The sequence below is a fragment of the Chiloscyllium punctatum genome, chromosome 45 (assembly GCF_047496795.1).
Source record: "Chiloscyllium punctatum isolate Juve2018m chromosome 45, sChiPun1.3, whole genome shotgun sequence".
NCBI classification, from domain to species: domain Eukaryota; kingdom Metazoa; phylum Chordata; class Chondrichthyes; order Orectolobiformes; family Hemiscylliidae; genus Chiloscyllium; species Chiloscyllium punctatum.
In genome coordinates this window covers 10520861-10544634 of record NC_092783.1, presented here as the reverse complement: position 1 = coordinate 10544634, position 23774 = coordinate 10520861, and the positions used below count along the sequence as shown (strand labels likewise).

The 23774-nt window shown below is 40.2% G+C and overlaps 1 protein-coding gene across 6 annotated transcripts in view; it reads left to right on the top strand.

The window, feature by feature from the left end:
- The window catches only part of ppfia4 (PTPRF interacting protein alpha 4), a 696847-nt gene extending 680567 nt beyond the window's left edge, over positions 1-16280 (top strand). For all 6 annotated transcript variants that reach the window (XM_072563249.1, XM_072563254.1, XM_072563250.1 and 3 more), the window contains one exon: positions 9483-16280. In XM_072563249.1, coding sequence (XP_072419350.1) covers positions 9483-9532 — 50 coding nt within the window. In that variant the 3' untranslated portion in view covers positions 9533-16280. The remainder of the gene's footprint in view (positions 1-9482) is intronic.
- The last annotated feature ends 7494 nt before the right edge of the window (positions 16281-23774 follow it).

The window sequence follows — 23774 nt, the reverse complement described above, 5'->3', positions numbered from 1 at the left end:
AGAACAGGCCCTTCGGCCCTTGATGTTGCACTGACCTGTGAACTAATCTAAGCCGATCCTGTACACTATCCCATCATTACCCATATGCTTATCCAAGGACTGTGTAGATGCCCCTAATGCGGCTGAGTTAAGTATATTTGCAGGCAGGGCATTCCATGCCCTCGCCACTCTGAGTAAAGAATCTGCCTCTGACATCTGACTTAAATCTATCACCCCTCAATTTGTAGCTATACCCCCTTGTACAAGTGGACGTCATCATCCTAGGAAAACGACTCTCACTACCCTCCCTATCTAATCCTCTGATCATCTTGTATATCTCTATCAAATCCCATCTTAGCCTCCTTCTCTCCAATGAGAATAGACCCAAATCCCTCAGCCTTTCCTCATAAGACCTTCCCTCTGGACCAGGCAACACCCTGGTAAATCTCCTCTGCACCTTTTCCACTGCTTCCACATCCTTCCTGTAATGGGTTAACCAGAACTGTACACAATATTCAAAGTCTGCGTCCGAGTCATTTATAAAAATGACAAACAGCAATGGTCCTAAAACAGATCCTTGTGGCACACCCCTAGTAACCTGACATCAGGCTGAATATTTTCCTTCAACCACCACTTGCTGCCTTCTTTCAGAAAGCCAGTTACTAATCCAAGCTGCTAAGTCACCCTCAATCCCATGCCTCCGCATTTCTCCAGTAGCCTACCTTGTGGAACCTTATCAGAGGCTTTACTGAAGTCCATGTACACCACGTCAACTGTCCTACCCTCTTCCACATGCACGGTCACCTTCTCAAAAAACTCTGTGAGGTTTGTGAGACATGACCTGCCCTTGACGAAACCATGTTAACTATCTGAAATCAAATTGTTGCTTGCTAGATGATTATAAATCCTATCTCTAGTAAACTATTCCAAAACCTTTCCCACAACAGACGTAAGGCTCACTGCTCTATAATTGTCTGTGTCATCACTACTGCCGTTCTTGAACATGGGCACAACATTTGCGATCCTCCAGCCCTCTGGTACTAAACCTGTAGACAGTGACGACTCAAAGCTCAAGGCCAAAGGCTCTGCTATCTCCTCCCTAGCTTCCCAGAGAATCCTTGGATAAATCCCATCCGCCCGGGGGACTTACCTACTTTCACACCTTCTAGAATTGATGACACCTCCTTCTTACTAACATCAATCTTTTCTAGCCCATATCTCTGTCTTCTCCTCTACAATATTCTGCTTTTCCTGAGTGAAAGTGGATAAGAAATATTCATTTAGCACCTCTCCCATCTCCACAGCGTCCACACACAACTTCCCACTTCTGGCCCTATTCCTACCCTAGTCATCCTTTTATTCCTCACATAGCTATAGAAAGCTTTAGGGTTCTCCTTTATTCTACCTGCTAAATACTGCTCATGTCCCCTCCTTACTCCTCTTAACTCTTTCTTTAAATCTTTTCTAGCTAATCTGTAACTCTCCATCGCCTCATCTGAACCAACTCATCTCAATGTCACATAAGCCTCTTCCACTTAACAAGAGATACAATTCCTTTAGTAAACCACGGCTCCGTTAACTTATCACTTTCTCTCTGCCTGACAGGAACATACCTATCAAGGACATGCAATATCTGTTCCTTCAACCAGCTCTACATTTTTGTTGTCCCCATCCCCTGCATTTTGCTACCCCTTTCTATGCCTCCTAAGTCTTGCCTAATTGCATTATAATTGCCCTTACCCCATCTATAAATCTTGCCCTGTGGCCCCTTTCCATCGCTGAACTAAATGTAACCGAATTATGGTCACTCTCTCCAAAGTGCTCACCTACCACTAAATTAAAAACCTGGCCCGGTTCGTTACCAAGTACCAGATCCAGTGTGGCCTCCCCTCTTATCGGCCCTTCGACATACTGTGACAGGAAACTTCCCTGCACACATTGGCCAAAGACTGATCCATCTGACATATTAGAGTTATTGCATTTCCAGTCAATGTTGAAGAAGTTAAAGACCCCATAATGGCCACCCTGTTTCTTACACTCCTGCCCAGAATTGTTTTGCCAGTCCTCTCCTCCGCATTCCTTGGTCAGTGCATTGAGTATAGGAGATGGGACATTATGTTACGGCTACACTGTTGAGGCCACGTTGAGAATATTGCATTCAACTCTTGTCTCCCTGCTTCAGGAAAGATGTTGTGAAACTTGAAAGGGTTCAGAAAAGATTTATAAGGATGTTGCCAGGGTTGGAGGCCTTGAGCTATAGGGAGAGGCTGGGACTTTTCTCTCTGAAGCATTGGAGGCTGATGGGTCACCTTATAGAGGTTTATAAAATCGTCAGGCGCATTATTATGGAGAAAAGCCAAGGTCTTTTTCCAGGGAGGGAAGTCCAAAGCTAGAGCACATAGCTTTAAGGTGAGAGGGGTCAGATTTAAGAGGGACCTAAGGGGCAACTTTTTCACGTAGAAGGTGGTGTGTGTATGCCAGAGAAAGTGGTGGAGGCGGTTACAACAACAACATTTAAAACATCTGGATGGTATATGAATAGGAAGGGTTTGGAGGGATATGGGCCAAATGCTGGCAAATGGCATGAGATCAGTTTCAGATCTCAGGCTGTCATGGAAGAATTGGACCGAAAGGTCTGTTTCTGTGTTTTGTAACTCTCTGACTCTATGAGTCACTCACCACCTGACTCCCCAAGCCTGTCCACCATCTGCAAGGCAGAAATTAGGGGTGTGATGGAATACTGTCCACTTGCCTGGATGAGTGCAGATCCAACAATGCTGAAGAAGCGTGACACTACCAAGGATAAAAGCAGCATGCTTTATAAGCACCATATCCACAAATGTTCACTCCCTCCACCACCAACATTTAGTAGCAGTGGTGTTTACAAGATGCACCGGAGAAGTTCTCCAAGGCTCCTCAGCCCATGACCACTATCATCTAAAAGGAGAAGGGTTGCAAATACATGGGAATATTAACACCTACAAGTTGCGTCCAAGTCACAATTCTGACTTAGAAATATATTACTGTACCTTCAGTGTCTCTGGGTCAAAATCCTGGAACTTTCTCCCTCATGACATTGTGGATGTACCTACACCAAATATCCTGCAGCACTTGTGGATGTACCTACACCAAACATTCTGCAGCACTTGTGGATGTACCTACACCAAATATCCTGCAGCACTTGTGGATGTACCTACACCAAACATTCTGCAGCACTTGTGGATGTACTTACACCAAACATTCTGCAGCACTTGTGGATGTACTTACACCAAACATTCTGCAGCACTTGTGGATGTACTTACACCAAACATTCTGCAGCACTTGTGGATGTACTTACACCAAACATTCTGCAGCACTTGTGGATGTACTTACACCAAATATCCTGCAGCACTTGTGGATGTACTTACACCAAACATTCTGCAGCACTTGTGGATGTACTTACACCAAACATTCTGCAGCACTTGTGGATGTACTTACACCAAATATCCTGCAGCACTTGTGGATGTACTTACACCAAATATCCTGCAGCACTTGTGGATGTACTTACACCAAATATCCTGCAGCACTTGTGGATGTACTTACACCAAATATCCTGCAGCACTTGTGGATGTACTTACACCAAACATTCTGCAGCACTTGTGGATGTACTTACACCAAATATCCTGCAGCACTTGTGGATGTACTTACACCAAACATTCTGCAGCACTTGTGGATGTACTTACACCAAATATCCTGCAGCACTTGTGGATGTACCTACACCAAACATTCTGCAGCACTTGAAGGCAACAACTCACCAGCATCTTCTCAAGGACAACAGGAATGGCCAATAAATGGTAGCCCAGACAGTGACAAGCACATCCCATGAATGAATAAAAATAAAATTCTGTCTTTACATATATGCTTAAGTGGAAGATTGAGGGTCGTAACTATTTTCCATGATGGACTTGTCTATTGTCATGCCTGAGCTCAGTTAATGATGTCAGCTGTTTAACTGCATTGCCTGGCAACGGTACTCTCAAGCCGCAGTCAACAAGTTAGGGATGTCCATTTTATCAAGGGCAACAAGTAAAGTAGTTCATCTTTTGTGGTGTCTGTGTGTAAGAATATCTGTCCTTGGGATGTGGCCATCACTGGCTAGGCCAGTGGTTATTGGCCATTCTGAATTGCCCTTGACAGTAACCTAACTGTGCACTCGTGAGGAACAGTATGGTAAATATTACATCAATCATGACATTCCTTAGAAGGTTTTACTTGTCTGCAGTCTGCATCCATAGGCATTTGTCATGACAGCTCGAAAAATATTGTTGTTAATGATCAAATTTTCCTTTTATGGCTACTGTAATCTTAGCAACTCTTTAGTACATTAAGCTCAATACAGTTTGCAATCATAAAATGATATTTTCAGTATTCAGGCAGCTCTCTCACACACTGCAATCAAATTTCTTTTCTGCAGAATTACATCTGATGGTTTCAACCCAACCTCTATTTCATCCAACTTAGTATTCATAGGTGCTCTTGGGGGCATGATTCTAACTATTCCATACACATCTCACCATCATTTTATTTTGAACTTATAGCCTTCAGTTTTTCTGAAGGAATTTGACCATAGCAAATGAGATGTGTAATCATCTTCCTAGTCAACTGCAAACACAACATTTCACTGAATATAGTAGAGTGTCCGCTAGAAGACGTGAGAATAGAAAACAAATTGTTTGATGACTTTCCATGATCTTGGGATATTACTGTGGGCACTTGAGTTACTTCTGATGAATGTTGTGACTGGATTTTAATTCACACGGAAGACAGTTTTATTCTTCAGTCTGAAATTATGAGTTTTAAAGGTTGTCTGAATCCAGCTTTGAATGTGTTTATTTACCTCTTTAACATTGTATATGTATAATTTAGAATTTGGAATGAAGAATAAATCATTTTTAAAGCAAAACAAGATGTAATTCAAACATAATTCAGATTGCAAACTTCTCAAGTGCCTGTCTTCCTTCAGAGTCTTGGGTTATTTGGTGTGGTTCTGAAATATTCTGAATCCCAGGAGTCACAGATTATATCGAACAGTTTTCCACTAGTAGAATGAACTGTTGCTTCAGATTTCACAATTAGGTTTGATGATTCTTTCTGATTCTTTTGTCCACCACCTCCTCTCTACTGTTACCATGTCTGAAATTGTTAAAATGAGATTTTGGGCATTGATCACATAACTGCCCCAAAAAAGCAAAATCAGACTGACTGGCAAGGAAGGAAAAGAGCCATAGAACTGTACTTTGCAACTAATTTTCCACATCTCTCACTTTTATTTTGAAGATAAAGGGAATTTTGTGTTTAAGAAATTTGAAATCTGGTTACTTAGAAGATAGAACATAGAACATAGAACAATACAGCACAGAACAGGCCCTTCGGCCCACGATGTTGTGCCGAACTTCTATCCTAGATTAAGCACCCATCCATGTACCTATCCAAATGCCGCTTAAAGGTCGCCAATGAATCTGACTCTACCACTCCCTCGGGCAGCGCATTCCATGCCCCCACCACTCTCTGGGTAAAGAACCCACCCCTGACATCTCCCCTATACCTTCCACCCTTCACCTTAAATTTATGTCCCCTTGTAACACTCTGTTGTACCCGGGGAAAAAGTTTCTGACTGTCTACTCTATCTATTCCTCTGATCATCTTATAAACCTCGGATCAAGTCACCCCTCATCCTTCGCCGTTCCAACGAGAAAAGGCCGAGAACTCTCAACCTATCCTCGTAAGACCTACTCTCCATTCCAGGCAACATCCTGGTAAATCTTCTCTGCACCCTCTCCAAAGCTTCCACATCTTTCCTAAAGTGAGGCGACCAGAACTGCACACAGTACTCCAAATGTGGCCTAACCAAAGTCCTGTACAGCTGCAACATCACCTCACGACTCTTGAATTCAATCCCTCTGCTAATGAACGATAATACTCCATAGGCCTTCTTACAAACTCTATCCACCTGAGTGGCAACCTTCAAAGATCTATGTACATAGACCCCAAGATCCCTCTGTTCCTCCACCTGACCAAGAACCCTACCATTAACCCTGTATACTGCATTCTTATTTGTTCTTCCAAAATGGACAACCTCACACTTGGCAGGGTTGAACTCCATCTGCCACTCCTCAGCCCAGCTCTGCATCATATCTAAGTCCCTCTGCAGCCGACAACAGCCCTCCTCACTGTCCACAACTCCACCTATCTTTGTATCACCTGCAAATTTACTGACCCACCCTTCGACTCCCTCCTCTAAGTCATTAATAAAAATTACAAACAGCAGAGGACCCAGAACTGATCCCTGCGGAACTCCACTTGTAACTGGACTCCATGCTGAATATTTACCGTCTACCACCACTCTCTGACTTCGACCGGTTAGCCAGTTTTCTATCCAATTGGCCAAATTTCCCTCTATCCCATGCCTCCTGACTTTCCGCATAAGCCTACCATGGGGAACCTTATCAAATGCCTTACTAAAATCCATGTACACTACATCCACTGCTCTACCCTCATCCACATGCTTGGTCACCTCCTCGAAGAATTCAATAAGACTTGTAAGGCAAGACCTACCCTTCACAAATCCGTGCTGGCTGTCCCTAATCAAGCAGTGTCTTTCCAGATACTCGTAAATCCTATCCCTCAGTACCCTTTCCATTACTTTGCCTACCACAGAAGTAAGACTAACTGGCCTGTAATTCCCGGGGTTATCCCTATTCCCTTTTTTGAACAGGGGCACAACATTCGCTACTCTCCAGTCCCCTGGTACCACCCCAGTTGCCAGTGAAGACGAGAAGATCATTGCCAACGGTACTGCAATTTCCTCTCTTGCTTCCCACATAATCCTAGGATATATCCCGTCAGGCCCGGGGGACTTGTCTATCCTCAAGTTGTTCAAAATGTCCAACACATCTTCCTTCCTAACAGGTATCTCTTGTAGCTTATCAGTCCGTTTCACACTCTCCTCTTCAAAAATACGGTCCCTCTCGTTCGTAAATACTGAAGAGAAGTACTTGTTCAAGACCTCTCCTATCTCTTCCGACTCAATACACAGTCTCCCACCACTGTCCTTGATCGGACCTACCCTCGTTCTCGTCATTCTCAGGTTTCTCACATACGCATAGAATGCCTTGGGGTTATCCTTGATCCTATCCGCCAGGGATTTTTCATGCCCTCTCTTAGCTCTCCTCATCCCTTTCTTCAGGTCCCTTCTGGCTATCCTGTATCCCTCCACTGCTCTGTCTGAACCTTGTTTCCTCAACCTTATGTAAGCCTCCTTCTTCCTCTTTACTAGACATTAAACCTCCCTCGTCAACCAAGGCTCCCTCACACGACCATTTCTTTCCTGCCTGATCGGTACATACATATCAAGGACACGTCGTATCTGCTCCTTGAAAAAGTCCCACATTTCCACCACATCCTTCCCTGACAGCCTATGCTCCCAACGTATGCTCCTCAAATCCTCTTACAGCATCGTAATTTCCCTTCCCCCAATTGTAAAAACTTCCTTGTTGTGCGCACGTATCTCTCTCCATAACCAAGGTGAAAGTCACAGAATTGTGGTCGCCATCACCAAAATGTTCACCCACTAACAAGCCCACCACTTGTCCCGGTTCATTACCGAGTACCAAATCCAATATGGCCTCCCCTCTGGTTGGACAATCTACATACTGCGTTAGAAAAGCTTCCTGGACACACTGCACAAACACCGCCCCATCCAATCTACTTGATCTAAAGAGCTTCCAATCAATATTTGGGAAGTTGAAGTCGCCCATGACTACGACCCTGTGACTTCTGCACCTTTCCAAAATCTGTTTCCCAATCTGTTTCTCCACATCTCTGCTGCTATTGGGGGGCCTATAATAAACACCCAACAAGGTGACTGCACCTTTCCTATTTCTGACTTCAGCCCATACTACCTCCAGAGGCAGATCCCCCTCAAACTTCCTTTCTGCAGCCGTTATACCATTTCTAATTAGCAATGCCACCCCCCCTCCTTTTTTACCACCCTCCCTAATCTTACTGAAACATCTGTAACCAGGAACCTCCAACAGCCATTCCTGTCCCTCATCTATCCATGTTTCCGTGATGGCCACAACATCGTAGTCCCAGGTACAGATCCACGCCTTAAGTTCACCCACCTTATTTCTGATACTCCTTGCATTGAAGTATACGCACTTGAGCCCATCTCTGTGTCCGCAAGTAGTCCCTGTCAGTGCTACCTTCTCCACAGCCTCCCTACAGTCTTGAACATCCTGACACACAGCTAGCTTACTTGCTGGACTACAAGTCCGGATCCCATCCCCCTGCCAAATTAGTTTAAACCCCCCCGAAGAGTGCTAGCAAACCTACCCCCCAGGATATTGGTGCACTTCTGGTTCAGGTGCAACCCGTCCTGTTTATACAGGTCCCACCTTCCCCAGAATGCAGTCCAATTGTCCAAATATCTGAAGCCCTCCCTCCTACACCATCCTTGCAGCCACGTATGCAAAGTATGCATCCTTGCATACTTTTAGGAATGGTATTGCTTGAACCACAATGGATAATAACACTTGTGAATTTGATGTGCATGACAGATCTCTAAAGATGCAACTCTACCAATAAGCTATGAACTACAAAGTGAATGTTCAGAGCTAGATAACACTACTGACATCGAAGTAAACATTCAAGTTTGTAAACCTCTTGGACCAACTCTACCCTAATTTATTTTGTTTTAAAGAAACGTATTTTTCTTTTGTCATTCTCTTATAAATCTGGGTGTCACTGGCAAGGCTAGCATTCATTGCCCATCCCTCATTGTCCTTGAACTGAGTAACTTGCTCGGCCGTGGCAAAGGGCAGTTCAGAGGCAATTACGTTGCTATAAGCCAAAACAGGTAAGGACAACAGATTTCCTTCCCTAAAGGATATGAGGAAGCCAAATAGATTATTATGGTAATTGATAATTGTTTCTTGGTCACTGTTACTGAGACTAGCTTTTTTTTCCAGATTTAATTTATTGAGTTTGAATGTGGTAGCGTTTGAACTCATGACCCCAGTATGAAGATCACAAATAATAATGACAATGCTGCCAATAAAAATAATTTTGCTACCTCAAAACAAAAAAGCATTGCTGATCTTTAGTGAGAGAGCAGGAGCAGCATTTAGAACAACTGACCTCAGTATCCCTGGGCTGAGGGGTACTTTTTTTAAGAAAAGAACAGCTCAGGTTCTTATCTGTCCTCATTATCCAATAACTCACTCACTGCAATGTGTAAGGACATGGAGGCTAAGAGCGGACAGAATTGTGACAGCTTTGAGGCCTCCCACAGTTGAATAAGCTGCTGAAATTTACATGTCCGTGCAGTTCTTGGGCAAAGCATGGGTCTCTAAAAAAGTTGCCCTGTTCACTCTAGGAAGCAAGTACCTCTAGGATAGGTAGAGGGAAAGCTGATTTGGAAAGTATATAATTACCAGTTAAGAATTTTTCTTTCTCTCTTCCAGTCCATTCCCACTACCTGTATGGACACATGCTGGCTGCCTTTCGGGAATAATCCACTCCATCTCTGTGAGATCAACAATGGATGTCAAAAGCTGCTGCACACTAAATGAAATGGCACAGATGGTTCAGATGTACATTGAATATAAATGGGCAATAGTTTACTTCAGTTCAGAAACAAAATCTTAAACTTATCATTTTATTTATCTAGTAATGACTTCCTTTATGAGATTATACTTTACAAAGCTGGTAGAAAATTCTAGGGATCCATTTTTGAGCTATTTTATTGTAATATTGTTCTAGTACAGTCAGTAGTAAGTTCTGTCAACTTTTAACCTCAAGTACCATTGTGGTTTCATTGGTTGTAGTAAATTTTCTCAAGTGTATCATACCTGCTGTATGTAACTGTATGGCCATGAAGTAATGCAAGTTTTTTATGTAAATGTATATAATACGGCTGACTGTAACAGCATTTTTTAGATAATTTAATGGAAATCGAAGTATGTAGACTCAACCTAAATGCTGTCTTAATCATTGTTTCTGCCATTTTTATCTTGCCAATACCTTTTACAGGCATCCTGTTCCATTCAATGAGGAATTGTTCGTTTTCAACGAATGAAGTGTGCAATTACTTGTCTGCCATATTAGCTGTAGCATAACATGTGACTGGATGGCTTGAATCCTGATTATTTTTAGGTTGTTGTTGAAACACAGAGGTGAAACAGACTTCTGTGTATGTAAGCATTGAATCTCTATTCAATAGCAATTCCTAGTTCTGGGCGACACTTGCTCCACTGAACATTTTTAAATAAGAGATACTGAATAGTACTTCAAAAGGAATTTAGCTCAGCCTTGTGTCTGCACAAAGGGTTTGTTTCCTTTATTTTTGCCTCATGAATCCTTGAGTCTTACATATAAAGTCTTTTTAGTTCATTTTCCTCAAGTGCATCTGGAATGCTTTTCTCTGCTCCACATCAACTCTCTTTTTTTCCAGCATATGTGGACCTGGTTACAAAGGATATTTTTTAAAAGTATATGTACACTAGAAATATTACATCCATTTTTATGAAGCTGCAAAGCAGCACAGCATCCAAAAGATTTCAGCTTTCAATGCTGACCATTCTAATTTCTGATATGATAGTCATCACTGATGTTAACGGAGCAATTTTGAAGTGGACAGTTTCTATTGCAAAATGTTCTTTAAATATTCTGTAAGATATATGGTTACTAAAAACTTTGCTTTTTTTTTCCAAGTGATGCCTTGTAATCTTTAAACAAGGTACCTCCTCTTGTGATTTCCCACTTTAAGTGTGGCCTCCAAAACCAGAATCAAGGCATTTTGCCTTTCCCCCTCTTTTTAAATGAATATGACAATCTAATTGTAGTTTAAGAGAATATTATGAGGCAGATGCTCACTGTTAAAGTGGCCATGGCCATTATACCTAGGATGCAAGGAACTGATTACATGAAGTTAGTTTCAAGTTAACACTTACTTCAGCTTGTCCAGTTATTTCCTGAGGAATTTAGCCAGGTTCCTTTTAAAGTGTGTTAAAATGGCTAAGCACTGGCACTTTCTGTTCCTCAAGTCTTTGTGACTATTCCTTGAAAAATATTGAACGTTGATATGAGGATTGATGAAATGTTGATCATGTTTTATAAATTCATTTTTAATAAATTGTTATATAGTCCATCTAAGCTAATGAAGGATATATGGTTTTAATTCAGCACCTTGTGGGGAGGTTAAAATAATTCTTGAACGTGAACTATTTTACAAACACTATAATTAAATATTCTCAGTAAAGAATTTTAATTCCCAAGTGCCACAAAGAAAAAATGCTATAATTTCTTCACAAATCTTATTTAATGAATTAAACATCATGCATAGAATGAATACAGGACCACAGATTGAACTGACACTGAGTTGTGACTGTGAAGGTCAGTGTTATACATTAAAGCCCAGAAAAAAATAAGAAATCATAAATACGTATTTTAATAACAGCTGAAATGTTGTCACCCAAAGTTTTATCAAAATTGTTCAATAAATTTAGGAAATGTCATTGGCATTTCCTAAATCCAATTTCCTTCTGCCTAATAAATTTATGAACAGCCCCCACTTTGGTTATTAGCTCTCAAAAGCCAGCATGATTAATAAAAGTGCATGAAATTCACTTTGTCTAATCTTGGGAAAGCAAACATGTTGAGTAGCTGGTATTGTCCCTTCATATTTCATAATCAAAATAATTAATCAAAAGGCTAGATTTCCAAAGTTATTCAAATGATTTAACTTGGAGTGTTTTTAAATCACTTTTTAATTATGTTGAACAAACATTGTCTCTGCCTTATCAACTTCTCCCCTCTGAAAATATTAGTAGTATGTGAGAAACATCTTTTTTAATGAAATTTATTGTAAATACTACACTCTGAATGAACTCATTGCTTGTTTTAACCTTCATTTAACTAATTAAATTGTGTTTTAAAGGTATCCAGTAGTATCTTGTGGCAATTCAGTTTAATCCATCTGATTGTTTTTATTGGCTTTCTTTGTGAAAGAATTTTATTGATGCATTTTGTGTCAGAATACATACTTTTCAAATTAGATTGCAAAGATGTGGTTCAGGAAGTGTGCTGTTCAGAGTTTTGAAAGTGATTAAATTATTCAGTTAAGATGGAGAAGGGCTCATGCCATCTTATCAAAGTCCAGCTCTGCTCTATTTAAAGACATGGCTTACTATCACACATACTTACACAACCCATTTACTCAAATGCCATAGACATAGTTTAAAATCTGTTTGATATATCAAGTGCATTTGTAATATGATCTGGCTCTGTACTCCTCCATCTGCCTCTAAATTATGGTCATATTTAATTCAGTCTAAGTTAAATTAGTAAAGGACTTTCCTTTCACCTTTGTAATAAAATCCTCAGCTCATTATATAATTAATGGACATTCTGTTTCTTTAAAAAAACACTTCTTTATTTTGTCTTTCAGGCAGTGATATTGTACTCAGTCATTGGTTTTGCACTTTCTTTTATTCTCGCCAAGTTTGCCTTGTCACGTGGTAATTGTCATTTTACCAAATGTACTAACTCAAAGAAAAAAATGTACATAAACTGATGAAACAGTGAATGATAACTGTCAACTCTACTGTTATTTGACTGTACAGCATTTTTGTTTCTTATTGCCTGTTTTTTTAATGATGAACATTTCTTCTGAGTGTGCTGGGATAATGATGAAAACTTTGGTGAATAGACCTTATCCCATTTTTATTCTCCAACACATGGGTTGGGGTGTTTCATGTGGTCGATCATACATAGTAATTTGCCTGTTTACTTATGTGTTAATACCATGTGTTTTTGTTTTGTTTGTAAATATTGCAGTTTAAAACATTTGTATCTGTAAGAGTCATCACTGGAGTTGTATTTACCATAAAAGGTGGGAGCAGAACTAAGCCTTTAGCCCATCAAGTCAGCTGTGCCATTTGATGAGATAATAGCTGATCCGATAATTCTACCGATAATCCGATAACTCTACTTTCCTGCCTTTTCCCCATAACTCTTGGTTTGCTTACTGATTAAAAATCTGTCTTTCTCAGCCTTTAATATATTTAATGACATGACCTGTACGGCGCTCTGTGGTAAGGAATTACACTGGAAAAAAAATGCATATCTCTCATTTAAATGGGTGACTCCTTTCTCTGAGATTATGCTTTTTGGTCCTGAGATTTCCCTCAAGGGGAAACAATCTCTTCACATCTTCTCTATCAAGCCCACAAAGAGTGTCGCATGTTTCAATCAGGTGCTTGTCATTTTTCTAAAGTCCAATGAGAACAGGCCTAACCTACTCAACCTCTCCTCATAAAGAAAATCTCATCATACTCAAGATCAACCTTGTGAACCTTCTTTAAACTGCTCCCAATATCAGTGTATCTTATCCTGGATATGTAGACCAAAGCAAGACAAACTTACATTGGAGACAGTCCAGAGAACATTCATGAGGTTGATCCCAGATATGGAGGTATTTTCTTATGAGGAAACCCTTAGAATTCAGTAGAATAAGGTTCAATGGGTGAGATTGGGCCAACATAAAGCAAGGCGATTCAACTGGGAATCATCTACTTTTCGATTATAATGATGTTCATTGTTACAAAACTTTGGACTTTTATTTTAAAAGGAAGAGATTTCTATCTCCTCATCATATCTGGATGTTTTGTTACGTCATCCAAGAGAATAAAAAGCTAGAATCTTGAGAGCTACAAGCAAGTCTTTCAAATATGAATACACTTTGGTAATGTCTTTAATACCTTGATTTGATCTGGTGGAGAATTTCCAAGAATGTTTCGAGATCTTCCTCATGTGACACTGCAGTAATTATGAAATGTTGGTGCACAGGTAACATTTACAGTTCAGATATCATAGAATCATAGAGCTATAAAGCATGGTAACAGACCCTTTGGTCCAACTCATCCATGCCGACCAGATATCCTAAATTAATCTAGTCCCATTTACTAGCATTTGGCTCATTTCCCTCTAAACCCTTCCTATTCATATACCCATCCAGATGCCTTTAAATGTTGTTATTGTACCAGTCTCCACCATGTCCTCTGTAGTACACAGATTATTTTTGCTGCGTGACTACATGCAGCTTATAGGAACTAATAAAGACATGTGCTGACATTTTATTTAAGGGACCTTGTCATCTAATGAGTATTTGATGATGCAGCTTATGACAATATCACAAAATAACTGGTCATGACAACCAGAAAAATAAACATTGAAAAGAAGGTATGCTGTGTAAAAATTGGATCAAGGGCTGGTAAAACAGCTGTGACTGCATAAACGTGGCAGAACTTATATAATTTTCCAAGGCCTTCACTCACCGATACTGTCTGGCTGAATGATCCCTATAAATCATGGTGTGACTGGCCTGTTGGTGGCTTGACAGAAAAGGCTAATTTTGTGCAGTTTTGTGAACAAACAACACAAATACCACCTTTGCTTCTGCTTCAAAATACCTCAGATCTTTGACATATGACAACTTCCTGCTGCTCTAGTATTGTGCTGTGTTGATATATGTTCAACACTTGCTGCAACTACTACCTGTACTGACATTCCACCTTCTTGAAGTATCAAATATGCCATCAGTGTTTGCCTTGCTGCTTTATGAGGTAGAGTACTTCTTCTCCAAAACTCCAACCTTTTTGATTTTATTGTTTTTTGGGAAGAGAAATTCATTTATGAAGTATGTAAATTTATAATTCTTGTAGCATGTGTCGGATGGCTGGAATACATAAATGATGGTCATCACACCACTTAAAACCTTTAACAATTCAGAGATAAACAAAAGAAATACTATCTACATTACATTATAAGCCAAATAGCCAAGAATGGCATGCTTTGAAATTTCCATTAATAGTCTCATTGCCAACATTACCAACATTTAATTTATAATGTAACAGATACCACGTTGGAAAATGGCTGAACAGGAGATGGGGGTTTGTTTAATAAATGGCAATAAATGTCTACACGTGGTTAATATGTTGAAACAAAAGTTTTGCAAATCCAACTGATTTTATTGGACATGAGGTGATATATAAACCAGGTGCTTCAGCAAAATATTTAATTATAAATCTGGTGAACAGCTGGGCATTCATCCAATAATAATTTATTTGACACACAAGTATCTTAAATATTAGATCAAATATAATTATTATCTACATTTGAGGAATACTTATGCCATTGTCAACTTGTTTTGTTTTGCTAATGTGAGCTGTCTAATGCAGACTGCTATGAATCAACTAACAAGTTTTGCTCTAGAAGGAAGGTGAAAATTTTAATTTTAAGTAACAATCAGTTTGTATTGTGGTCCAAAAATGATAATAAACTGGCTTTGACATTGTAAATGTAATTTTAATAATTAACTTATATGATGAATGAAATATGCTTGTGTGCAGTGCACTTTTAATTTGGGTCAGAATAATTCTGAAGGCTGGTTATATGTTATAATCGATGAGTTACTGATAAAATTAGTCGCTATCAGTCATTCAGAAGTTAAGATAACTCAATTCAATGAAATGCATTTCTTCCAGCAGTAATAGTGGTCTTGCCTTTTGGTTTAAAAAGGACGTGGAACTGATTTTTGGAAAAATCAGCATTTAAAAAATAATTGCTGATAAGTAATATCTAAATTATACAATAATGTCCTGTTTGTTCTGGACTATATTATAACCTTGTATTTCATGAGCAGCCTTGGATATTATCCTGTTCTTAAAATACAAATGTAATTGTTATTTTTATCCTGGAATGGTTATAACTCTAGCATCAATAGACATTGCATTAAACCTCTTGAGGATTCCTCTCACATTATACACTTCATCCATTAGCCAGTGATAATAAGGAGCAATTAATATATTTTTGATGATGGACAGTCAGTATGATGCAGGAATTATTCATCATTTTAAGAACATCAAATATTTGAAATTTTGGGGATAATGACAATCCTGAATTCAGCCAGTTGAATAGTTCTGAGCTGGAGTTAGTGCACACTTAGAAAGACATGTTCATCTGTGTCTAACAATGTGGTCTTCCTTTCTGTTGCATAAGGGAATAAAATATAATTGTTTGCAAGTTTCAGTAACCAACTGAGAACACAACATTGTGGTATTTGCACTTGAAATGCTCTTGTTTTGTACAATATATCCAAATCTTTTGTTTCTTTTGTCACAGTATTATTGGTTGCCTGGTTCCAGTGGACACTAGAACTGAAACAATTATTTTCCACTGCCAATAAAAAAAATTGTAAAAGTTTAATGTGTTCTGCTTCGTCCTTTGACTTTGAATGACATTCTTTCAATCAAATATGGAATCTGGTGTCCTGTTATAAGGAACCATAGAAAACATAAATAGCAGTAGGCCATTCAGCCCTTCAAGCCTGCTCCAGCTTGATCATGGCTGATCATCCAATTCACTACCCTGTTCTCACAGTCTCCCCATACCCTTTGATCTCTATAGACCTAAGAACAACATCCAACTCCTTCATGAAAGCAATCAATGTTTTGGACCCAACTGATGATAACTGTGGCACTGAATGTAACAGCTCACCACTCTCTGAGTGAAGGAGTTTCTCTTCATTTCAGCCTACATTGTATTCTTAAACTGTGACCCCTCATTCTGGTGTTTTTTCATTTTCTTCCTTGACAGTTTTTAAATTCAGACTTAATGGACATGTTGACCCAGCCAATATATCCTAATGGGGTCAAGTGATTTCTCCCCCACTTCCAAATCCTCAGGTTTATTTATATATATGCACTTGTCACCCGTGCCACACATAAGTCACTAAACAAAGATGGAGGGAGCCTACTAAAGGATACACATAGGTTAAGTAAATGGTGAAAGATCTTGCAATAGAGTAAAATGTAGAGAATTGTTGAATTGTTCATTTTGATGTGAAGAATGAAAAAGCACATTATCTAAATGATGAGTGATTGCAAAGCTCTGAGATGTGAAGGAATCCATCATTTGTGTGCAGGTACAGGACATAATGAGGGAAGCTAATTGAATGTTATGATTAATTGCAAGGAGAGTGGAATGCAAAAGTAGAAATGTTATGTTTCAGTTACATGTGGAAAGATGAGACCTCATCTGGATTATTGTGCACTGTATTGGTCACTATTTAAGGAAGGATGTAAAAGCTTTGGAAGTGGTCCAAGAAAGTTTTACCAGATTAACACCTGGATGAGACTGTTATTTTCTGAGAGAGGCTGGGCTGACTGGACTTATGTCTGCTGGAATTAAGAAAAATAAGAAAATTGAAACATAAAAGATCTTGAGGGATCCTAGAAGAGGAGCCGGTCCTTGAATAAATCTCAGGGGTGGCCCATTTAAAACAGAGATGAAATGTTTTTTTTCTCTCTCACAGAGAACTGAGTGCCTTTGGACCTGTCTTTCAGAAAAGATGGTGGAGCAGAGCCCTTAAATATTTTTAAGGCAGTGTACGTTGGATCCTGATGAGCAAGAGGTTGAAAAGTTATCAGGGCTAATTGGAATGTGGATTTGAGATGTCAAGCCGATCTGCATGATTTGGTTGAATATTTTTATTGAATGTATGTTCATATTTATTGCCCATCTTGAGTTTAGATGATTATGGATAGCACTCTTGCTCATTATCTCTGTGACTGAATGCCCTTTATGATGATATCAGGCAGACTTAAAGGTGAACAATGTCCTGTGGGTTGAGTGACGAGGGATGGTAAGAATCCTTTCCCAAAAGATGTTCACAAACCCACTGATACTTCATAGTTGCTTTATTCTGATGCCAATCCACACGGTGACTAGATATATTCAAATGAAATTTGAATAGAATGCAGTTGGAGTATTGTTCATCTGTTCAATAAACATTGCATCCAGATTATTTGTAAAAATTATTTAGCATGTAATGGTATCACAGAAATAGATTCATGATACCAGTGAAGGTCATAAAAATGTAGATGTCAATCTGGCAGCTCAAGACTTTGGTATGACACTGCCTCATGGTTATATCATTAATGATCAGGATCCTGGGTATGCATTGCTAATTTGCAAAAAAGTTATTATTTGTCAATGGGAGCAGGTACCATTCAATATAGGAGCAAAAGCAAATATTCTGTAGGAGCAATTCGCTAGAATCTGAGAATGTCCCTTGAGTTTTAATGATGGACATATCATTCTCATTTTCAAAGCAAACAGCAAGTATAATACTAGGATTTGATTCCTAGCCAGGGAATGACGATTCATTGCTCTGATGTGAATTGCTGAATAAGATGAATGTCTTCCTGCTTGAAAGATGAAAGCAAAAATTAGCTTCATGTGAACAGGTAGTGTGCCTACTGGAGATCTGAGTTCAAGTCCCACCTGCTCCAGAAGTGTGTCACAACAAATCTGAACAGATTAGAAAATATGACACACACTGACAAAATACAAGGAACTATTGGCTCATAATCCAGGTTAGTCCCTGACACTGTCTAGTAGACATCAGGAGAAAGATTTGTGTATGCTGTGTCCATTTTTTAGGTGTAAACATTATCAATGGGATGGCTAGTAACCAGTTTCTGCAGGCTTTCTGACCCAACTATGAAATCCAAGGGACTTGTTTTTTTTAAGCACACGAAAGACGTGCCTGAAATAAACATTAGACCTTTCAGTATATAAATTAAGAGCCTAATGCTTCTTAAGGGATTCCATTTCAAACTCAGAATGAGCTGACTCTACAGTCTCCTCTTGATAACCTGGCTGAAAGTTCTGAATTTTCCATCTGATAAGTCTGTCCTCTCAATTAGCTGGATAGTCAGAAGCCTAGGTATATATCCAAGAGCAGCTTGGGAGCTGAAGTAGAATCTGGAAAATGTCAGGGATAAAAGCCCTGAGAAGGGCCACTAAAAGTCACATCTGTCAAGCAAGGAGGACAAATCAGCAGATGGAGTCTGCCAAGAGCTGGTAATTACTGCTCAAAATGTGAGTGATGTCGATGAAACAGCAGTCAGAGAGTTGGAAAGAATACCCTTCTGCTCCCAGATTCAACTGCAGCTGTTGCCTTACATTCCTTCGCTGCATTTATTGAATCAAGACAGCTCATTACTGAGTTTAAATTAGCCAGCACATATTCTTTATAGTTCAAGATCAACCATCATTTACAAAGCTTTTCACTGAAGCTGATTGTGCTGCCAGGACTGTAGGAACATTTGAAAGCTGCATCCTCACCTGAGATAGTAGGAGAAAGAAATATAAATAGTTTAACAGAGTATATACTCTGTTTTAAACAGCAATCCAGTGTCATTCTGCTTATAGCAGTGACTAATATAACCATGTTACTGAACCTGTCTTTTCATTGGGCTGACTGCTTCAGTTCATCAAATCACTATCCTTCAATTAGAGGTGTCTGGCTTTGAATATATCTTAGAATAATAGGTTTAAAGACTTCTAAATTAAGGCACAGGACTGAATTTTGCAATATTTTGGCTCAATCATTATTGTCACATTTCATGGAGGGTTTCTCTATGCAAGGTCTAATGGGATTTATGCACTACCCTCTAAATCCTGGCTCATTAATGCTAGCCCAATCCTAGCCAGAGTAACTCACCACTGTTGGGTTCTTCTGAAATAGACTGTCATCTCTGGAGCTAGTACATTATTAAAATACTGTTGCCCACTCAGACAAACAATGACAAGCCAGAGCCATGCTACACAGTTTGTGATGTTTCCCCCTAGATGTGACAGAGAAGCAGAAATTGGCACCTTGCTTTCTGGACAGGGACCTGAAGGTCCTGGTGGATGGGTTAGTGCAAAGAGGCGTGCCAACTCTTTCCCAGGAGATGGGGTCATGACACCAGACACTGCCAGCCTGATCAGAGGTATCAGCCAATGGGAAATACGTCCACCAACGTAGGAGGAAAGTTGATGACCTTCTCTGTTCTGCCAGGGTAAGCACAACCGTCTTCTCTCTGCTACCTCACACTCATGTTATCTCTGTAACTGTATCCACCTCCCATCAAAGCTAATGCTTCACTACACTCACTATTGTATGCAATATCTTCCCTCACTCTTACTCGTGCCAAACCCTGACCCCACTAACTCTGCATTGTCTCTGCACTTCCTACTCATTCACTTGGGTCACCGCACAACATCAACCCCACCTGTACCAACACTAACAGTTGCCCCACCTACTTTCATCACACTCAAATCCTCCCTTTCTCTCAGCTGAGGAGAAAGCAGCCAATAATAGGGCAGAAAGAGCCAAGATGGGTGGACAGATGCTTGACCAGACGCTTTGGGTTCTCACCTCCTAAGAGGTGATGAGACCTGAATCTGACCTCCATAAGCAGCTGTCTTACTGTAGCCAAGCCCGAGGACAGCTTTTGGAGGCCACACTTGAGTTACTGTGCTAGAGCCCCCCAGAATGATGTCTCCCTTGTCTCGACTGAGGACATCTGCCTGGCATTGAGACACAGCCATTTGCTTGAAGCACACGCAGTGTGTCTGCAACACCACATGGTGCAGGCATAACGATGACTTAGAATAGAGAGGTGCAGCAACATGTCTACTCCCTAGACTGATGACTGCTGATGAGCGTGACAAGCTGTGCTCACTAAAATGCAATGAGCATCCAAGTACAAGCAAGACTAGCAAGCGCTAGGAGAGTTAGCAGAATGCTTGTGATGCAGTCTCCCAATCTATGAGCTGAGTGCCTGTCTCTAACCATAGAGTCTCCTTGCAGTAATGTTGCAATGAGAGGTGATATTACACTCTAAAGTGCAGCATTAGAATAAAAAAAGAGTATTGTCAGTGGATTGGAGATGTGCCATGATGATGCAGAGAGGCTAGCATATGTCAGATGCCAATGTTCATAGTACATGCAGCAGCATGTTTCCAAAATGGCCATCCCGAGGAGCAAGTACAAGCTTGACTCACCAGGTACTGCTCAGACTTTCACATTGGGCAATCGTTAATGTCTGTTTTCTGTCTGGTGGATGAAAGAACAAGACCCTTCATATTAATGAAGTACAATTCGGTGTCAATGAGGATGAGAGTCAATAGTATTCCCCATGAATGGGCAACTGGTGATAAACTGGTTGAAGCCCAGAACTCCGATGGAAATCACAACTTGTAACTCCAATTGGAAAGAAATGACTCATCTACTTCTCATGTGATTCTCCTAGGTATCTTGCCACAGCCCAGATCATTCAAAACTTCATAAGTTTACTTCCACAGCTCTAGGCTGCATCCATGTACAGCCACACTGATGTTCTGAGGATGGCATTCGGTGTTGATGCATTGACCATGGCATTGACTTGCGATTCTGAAAGTCCTCACAGCACAACCAAGGAAGACGATTAGAAGGAGCACGAGCCCAGAGTTTCTAAACTTGTGTGTGTAAGTGCATGTTACTAATACTAATTATCAGTGTTGTGTGTCCAGAGACATATTTGTTCCAGTGGAGTTAGAGGTCTGCAGTGGTTTTTGTTATTGATGAGTAAAGAGAGTTTTACTTGGTACATAACACTGGTTGTTCAGGGCTGTTAATAGATAATAGCACCAAAAAAAGAATAAGTACATTCCTCAATGGAACATACCTGACTGTGATCACAAAATCTTGGGAAAACATTGGGAGTTAGTTTCATAGAATCCCAAAAGTTTGGGAGTAGGCCATTTGGATCCACACTAACCCTCCAAAGAGCACCACACCACACCACACCCAGCCCCTACCCTTGTAACCGTGAATTTCTTATGGCTAATCCACTTAGCCAGCACATCCCTGGACAATTTTAGTACGGCCAATCCACCTAACCTGCACATCTTTAGACTGTGGGATGAAACCAGCACACCCTGAAGAAACTCACACAGACACAGGGCGAATGTCTGTGTGGAGCTTGCACACTCACCTGACAGTGGAATAGAACCTGGGTCCTTGATACTGTGAGGCAGCAGTGAACCACCTTGCCACTCCAGCAGCAGTTAGTTTATAAACCATTATTTGGGGAAAAATGATGCACCTACTGCATTATATTGTTAATTTGCTGACAGCTTGATCAAAGAAAATGCTGCATTTGGAAGAGTTTTTGCTGTGGAAAATGAAAAGCTTCCAGGGAAGTGGGCATAATGGTCACTGGACCAGTATTTCAGAATAGCAACCTAATGGTCTGGGGGCATGAGTTCAAATCCCACCATGGCTGATTATGAAATTTGAACTCAATAAAATGTGGAATTAAAAAGCTAGCCTAATGATAATTGTCATTTTAAAAAAAACTAATCCTCTGGTTCACTTATGCCCTTCAGGGAAAGAAATCTGTCCCTTTCTGGTCTGGCACACGTGACTCCAACACACAGCAATGTGGTTGTCTTTTAAATGCCTTATGACATGATCTAGAGATCCAATCGGTTCAAGGGCAACTAGGGACAGGTAACATATATTAGCCTTGTCAGTGATGCCTGCAACCCATGAACAAATGGAAAATAACATTCAATTCAGAGTCCAACCAGTGACTTGCCTGAAATGAAAGCAGAAAGTATTGAAAATACTACTTACAGTGTGGAAACAGGCCCTTTGGCCCAACAAGTCCAAACCGAAGCGCAACTCACTCAGAACTATTCCCCTATATTTACCCCTTCACCTAACACTGTGGGCAATTTAGCATGGCCAATTCACCTAACCTGCACATTTTTGGACTGTGGGAGGAAACCCACACAGACACAGGGAGAATGTGCAAACTCCACACAGACAGTCGCCTGAGGCGAGAATTGAACCCTGGTCTCTGGCGCTGTGAGGCAGCAGTGCTAACCATTGTGCTGCCCAATGGATTCTTGGGGGAGAAACAAAATTAACATTTTTAAGGTTAGTGGTTATACTGTATTGTGTGAAGGAATATTGTTACTAATGTAGATAAGAACTGGAGAAGGTTATTCAGCACCTTGGACCTGCTCTGCCATTCAATTAGATCATGGCTGATCTGTGTCCTAACTCCATATATCTAACTTGGGCCCACATCCCTTGATTCCCTTACTTAATAAAAACATGAATAACTCAGATTTAAAGTTAACAATTGAATTAGTATTGACCATCATTTGAGGAAGTGTGTTCCAAACCCCCATTACTGTTTGCATGTCACAGTACATTCAAGCATCTGTCCTGAGTGGCCTGGCTCTATTCTTAGACTATGCTCCCTACTTCTAGAATTTTCAACCACCAGAAATAGTTTATCTTTATCTGCCCTGTCTTTCCCTGTTAATATCCTGAAGACTTCAATTAGGTCACCCCTTAACCTTTTACATTCTGGAGAATAAAGGTCCAATTTGTCTATTCTTTCCTCATAAGGTAACCCCTAAAAACCAGATACCGTCCTAACATCCCTGCATTGAACTGTAGAACATCCTTCCTAAGGTGTGGTGTCCAGATCTGCTACAAATAGGGTCTAACCAGGGTTATGTATAACTGCAGCATAATGTCTGCATCCCCTACACTCCAGCCCTTTAGATATGAAGGCCAGCATTCCATTAGACATCTTGACTATTTTTGCACATGTTTATATTTTAAAGAGCTAGTTACCTGAACTCTCAAATCTCATTGAACATCCACTGTAATTTATTTAGTACCTTCTAAAAGGATATCCTGATCTATCCTGTTTTTTGCTTACATTAACATCCATTTGGCACAGCTTTCCCCAATCACCTAATCCTGTTATATTTTTATGCTATCCTCTATAGTTTTGGCAGTACAGTGGTTAGCACTGTTGCTTCATAGCACCAGGGATTTAGGTTCAACTCTACCCTTG